Source organism: Micromesistius poutassou (genome assembly GCF_964030765.1).
Source record: "Micromesistius poutassou genome assembly, chromosome: 15".
Classification (NCBI taxonomy): Eukaryota; Metazoa; Chordata; class Actinopteri; order Gadiformes; family Gadidae; genus Micromesistius; species Micromesistius poutassou.
The window spans coordinates 2160291-2165290 of record NC_140285.1 but is presented as its reverse complement, the minus strand read 5'-3'; the positions used below and the strand labels follow the sequence as shown (position 1 = coordinate 2165290).

The 5000-nt window shown below is 51.0% G+C and overlaps 1 protein-coding gene across 1 annotated transcript in view; it reads right to left on the bottom strand.

Annotated features, from left to right (window-relative positions):
- hdac6 (histone deacetylase 6) overlaps positions 1–5000 on the bottom strand; it is a 13310-nt gene that overhangs the window by 1505 nt on the left and 6805 nt on the right. The window contains exons 19-27 of the mRNA XM_084479421.1: positions 4966–5000; positions 4521–4726; positions 3979–4171; positions 3387–3536; positions 2712–2889; positions 2406–2539; positions 1980–2303; positions 1392–1538; positions 734–862 (exon numbers count right to left, since the gene is read on the bottom strand). The exon at positions 4966–5000 is cut by the window's right edge and continues 134 nt beyond it. Coding sequence (XP_084335547.1) covers positions 734–862; positions 1392–1538; positions 1980–2303; positions 2406–2539; positions 2712–2889; positions 3387–3536; positions 3979–4171; positions 4521–4726; positions 4966–5000 — 1496 coding nt within the window. The remainder of the gene's footprint in view (positions 1–733; positions 863–1391; positions 1539–1979; positions 2304–2405; positions 2540–2711; positions 2890–3386; positions 3537–3978; positions 4172–4520; positions 4727–4965) is intronic.

The following is a 5000-nucleotide window of genomic DNA, read 5'->3' as shown; positions in this document are numbered from 1 at the left end:
TGACTGACTATCCCTCACTAATGATGACTGACTATCCCTAACTCATGATGACTCACTATCCCTAACTCATGATGGCTGACTATCCCTAACTAATGATGGCTGACTATCCCTAACTAATGATGGCTGACTATCCCTAACTAATGATGGCTGACTATCCCTAACTAATGATGGCTGACTATCCCTAACTAATGATGGCTGACTATCCCTAACTAATGATGGCTGACTATCCCTAACTAATGATGGCTGACTATCCCTCACTAATGATGACTGACTATCCCTACCTCATGATGACTGACTATCCCTAACTAATGATGGCTGACTATCCCTAACTAATGATGGCTGACTATCCCTAACTAATGATGGCTGACTATCCCTAACTAATGATGGCTGACTATCCCTAACTAATGATGGCTGACTATCCCTAACTAATGATGGCTGACTATCCCTAACTAATGATGACTGACTATCCCTAACTCATGATGACTGACTATCCCTAACTAATGATGGCTGACTATCCCTAACTAATGATGACTGACTATCCCTAACTCATGATGACTGACTATCCCTACCTCATGATGACTGACTATCCCTACCTCATGATGACTGACTATCCCTACCTCATGATGACTGACTATCCCTACCTCATGATGGCTGACTATCCCTACCTCATGATGGCTCACTGTCTCTCACTAATGCTGCCTCGCGTCCCGGGGTTAGCTGATCCCGGTGGTACCTTGTTGTGCAGGTAGGCCTCGCAGCGGTAGCACCACACCGACAGGTCAGAGAAGCTGAGGACGATGGGGTGCTCTGCCACCACGCCGTGGACCACCATGTGCTCGTTGACATAGCGACCGCAGAACACCTGGAAACACACAGTGTCATGGTTACCATGGTTACCAGGTGAGACCACTAACCAGGGGAGGAAGGTAGTAACCAGGGGAGACAGGTAGTTACCAGGTGGGACAGGGAGTTAACCAGGTGAGACAGGTAGTTACCAGGTGAGACATGTAGTTACCAGGTGAGACAGGTAGTTACCAGGTGGTAACTACCTGTCAGGTGAGACAGGTAGTTACCAGGTGGGACAGGTAGTTACCAGGTGGGACAGGGAGTTAACCAGGTGGGACAGGGAGTTAACCAGGTGAGACAGGTAGTTATCAGTTGAGACAGGTAGTTATCAGGTGGGACAGGTAGTTACCAGGTGAGACAGGTAGTAATCAGGGAGACAGATAGTAACAAGGTGACACAGGTAGTTACCAAGTGGACAGGTAGTTACCAGGTGAGACAGGTAGTAATCAGGGAGACAGATAGTAACAAGGTGACACAGGTAGTTACCAAGTGGACAGGTAGTTACCAGGTGAGACAGGATTGTAAGCAGGTGAGACAGGTGTTACCTGGTAGCAGGTGAGACAGGTCCAGTTCTCGGCCTCAGAGCCGCAGTCCAGACAGGCCCGGCCCACGTCGATCCCTGAAGGGGGGAGGGGCTTAACACAGTCCAGGTGAGGACACCAAGGGAGGGGGTCCACCACGTACAGAGGGCCCTGGACAGACAGACAGGCAGACGGTCAGACAGACAGACTGACAGACAGGCAGTCAGACTGGCAGACAGACATACAGACAGACAGGCGGTCAGACAGGCAGACACAGACAGGTACAGTCAGATCTAGTCAAGTCTAGTCTTGTACAGCTGTCAAGTATAAATCTTGTTAGGTCTGGTTTGGTCTAACAAGATTTAGACTTTGTTCTGGTATGGTCTGGTACGGTCTGGTTTGTTCTGGTATGGTCTGGTACGGTCTGGTTTGTTCTGGTATGGTCTGGTACGGTCTGGTTTGTTCTGGTATGGTCTGGTACGATCTGGTTTGGTCTGGTATGGTCTGGTACGATCTGGTTTGGTCTGGTTTGTTCTGGTTTGTTCTGGTATGTTCTGGTATAGTCTAGTGGTTATTCTGGTTTGTTCCGGTATAGTCTCGGGGGGTTCTCACCCCTCCCGCGTCTCCACAGCTGATCCCCAGGTTGACAGGAGGTTTGGACCAACCACAGGCCCCCTGCTCCTCAGGCTCCGCCCCTGCCACGCCAACTGCGGCTTCTGATTGGCTGTCCTCCACCCTGCTGACAGCTAATTGGCTGTCCTCAGCTGTCCCTCGCTGAGGCGAGGGCTTCACTTCCTCCTCACTCCGACTCTTCTGAGGGACAACCTTCCGTCTAGCCCCGCCCACCTCTGGGGATACAGGCATCTGATTGGCTGAGGTAGCTTGGTGGATATCCAGAGTGGCAAATCCCTGAGTGAGCTGGTCTAAGCCTGAGTCCTGAGGAGGAATATCAGAGTTAGGAAACAAGGAGAGGCAACAAGGAGAGGACATAAGGATGACAAACACACAACAGGACCTGTGTTTGATGTTGTGGTTTACCTTGTAGTTCTGCTCCAGGCCTGCTGGGGGCGCAGCCGCTCTGCTTGGTGTGTCAGACTTCCTGCCTTTCCCTTTAGAACTACGTCTCCCATGATGCTTTGGGGAGGGCAAGGACTCACGGAGAGACCGTGGAACTGGAGGGGAGACCAACGTGTTAAAGGTGACCAATGGTTACCATGATAATGTAGAACACACACACACACACACACACACACACACACACACACACACACACACACACACACACACACACACACACACACACACACACACACACACACACACACACACACACACACAACCTACTTGTTATTCTGAGAGCTGTCCAGTAGGGGGCATGGCATCGCATCACCTTGTTGATGGTCGCCATGGCGCTGTTATGGGGAGGGGGGAGGGGTGTGACTAGTGGGGGGGGAGGGTCGCCGAGCAACACACTGGTACACATCGCCATGGAGTCCGAGATGGAGGTCAAATTATAACCCCCCTAGAAAGAGAGAGAGAGAGAGAGATCGGAATTTGAGGATGAGTTAGGTAAGGTCAGTGTCTCCTGTAGCTCTAGGATGAGTTCCTAGGTCAGGTTAGTCATGTAGCTCTAGGATGAGTTACTAGGTCAGGTTAGTCATGTAGCTCTAGGATGAGTTCCTAGGTCAGGTTAGTCATGTATCTCTAGGATGAGTTACTAGGTCAGGTTAGTCATGTAGCTCTAGGATGAGTTCCTAGGTCAGGTTAGTCATGTAGCTCTAGGATGAGTTCCTAGGTCAGGTTAGTCATGTAGCTCTAGGATGAGTTCCTAGGTCAGGTTAGTCATGTAGCTCTAGGATGAGTTCCTAGGTCAGGTTAGCCATGTAGCTCTAGGATGAGTTCCTAGGTCAGGTTAGCCATGTAGCTCTAGAATGAGTTCCTAGGTCAGGTTAGCCATGTAGCTCTAGGATGAGTTCCTAGGTCAGGTTAGTCATGTAGCTCTAGGATGAGTTCTCCTACCTCAAGGATGATGAGTAGTTTTCCTCCAGCCAATGGGGAGAGCAGGTGGGTGAGGTGGGCGTATCCCTCAGGGGTCACATGGTACCCCCCTAGAGGGTCTCCCCGGGCCGCGTCGAAACCAGCGGAGACCACGACCAGACCTGGGTTAAACTAGACCATAGAGACCTGGGTTAAACTAGACCATAGAGACCTGGGTTAAACTAGACCATAGAGACCTGGGTTAAACTAGACCATAGAGACCTGGGTTAAACTAGACCATAGAGACCTGGGTTAAACTAGACCATAGAGACCTGGGTTGAACTAGACCATAGAGACCTGGGTTAAACTAGACCATAGAGACCTGGGTTAAACTAGACCATAGAGACCTGGGTTAAACTAGACCATAGAGACCTGGGTTAAACTAGACCATAGAAACCTGGGTTAAACTAGACCATGGAGACCTGGATTATATTAGACCAGAGACCTGGGTTAGACTAGACCAGAGACCTGGGTTAGACTAGACCAGAGACCTGGGTTAGACTAGACCAGAGGCCTGGGTTAGACTAGACTAACCTCAGTGTGTCTCTCTACCTGTCTGTCAGTCTGTCTGTACCTCAGTAGCGATGGGCAGGACTATGTGATGGAAGGCCGCCAGGTAGTCGGAGTCTCCCATAGGTCTGCCATTCCACGGGATGTTGACGTTAAAGCCCGCCCCCCGGCCGACGCCCACCCTATCACAGTCAGCGTCCTCGGAGGTGGGGAAGAAGGTTCCGTTGTCATAGCGATGGAGAGAGATGTAGAGGACGCTGATAGGAGGGAGGGATGTAAGCATTGCTGTTAGCATAGGTTCCCGCTCCAGCCAAAACATAATTTATATCTGTAAGCATAGCAGTTATCTACCGACAACGCGTCATTTATGTTAGCTTAGCTGGTAGCCTAAGCTACCACCATAGCTGGTAGCCTAAGACTAAGCTGGTAACCTTAGCTGGTAGCCTAAGCTACCACCATAGCTGGTAGCCTAAGCCTAAGCTGGTAACCTTAGCTGGTAGCCTAAGCTACCAGCTAAGGCTACCTAAGCTAGGCTAGTCATTCATCTGGTCTGTCTTCATAGTTGGTAGCTGATGCTAGGGAGCATTAGCACGCCGTCCGTCTCACCTGTCGTCCTCCTGGAACATGTGCTGAGTGCCGTTGCCATGGTGAATGTCCCAGTCCAGTATGAGGACGCGCAGAGGGGCGTGGCCGGGGAGGGACTGGGCGTAGCGGGCGGTCAGAGCGGCGGTGTTAAACAGACAGAAGCCACAGGCGGACTCACGCTCAGCATGGTGCCCTGGGGGGCGGACGATCGCCACCGCATTACACAGCTGGAGAAAGAGAGGGATTATATATATATGAGAGAGAGAGAGAGAGAGAGAGAGAGAGAGAGAGAGAGAGAGAGAGAGAGAGAGAGAGAGAGAGAGAGAGAGTGGTAGTGTAGTGTAGGGCAGTGTGGTGGTAGTGCAGTGTAGTGCTAGTGTCACGAGTACAGTGTAGTGTAGTGCTAGTGTCTGTACAGTGTAGTACAGTATAGTGTAGTGGCAGTGTGGTGTGGCAGTGTTAGGACCTGTCCGGTGAGGATCCCCTGGGCAGCGTTGAAGG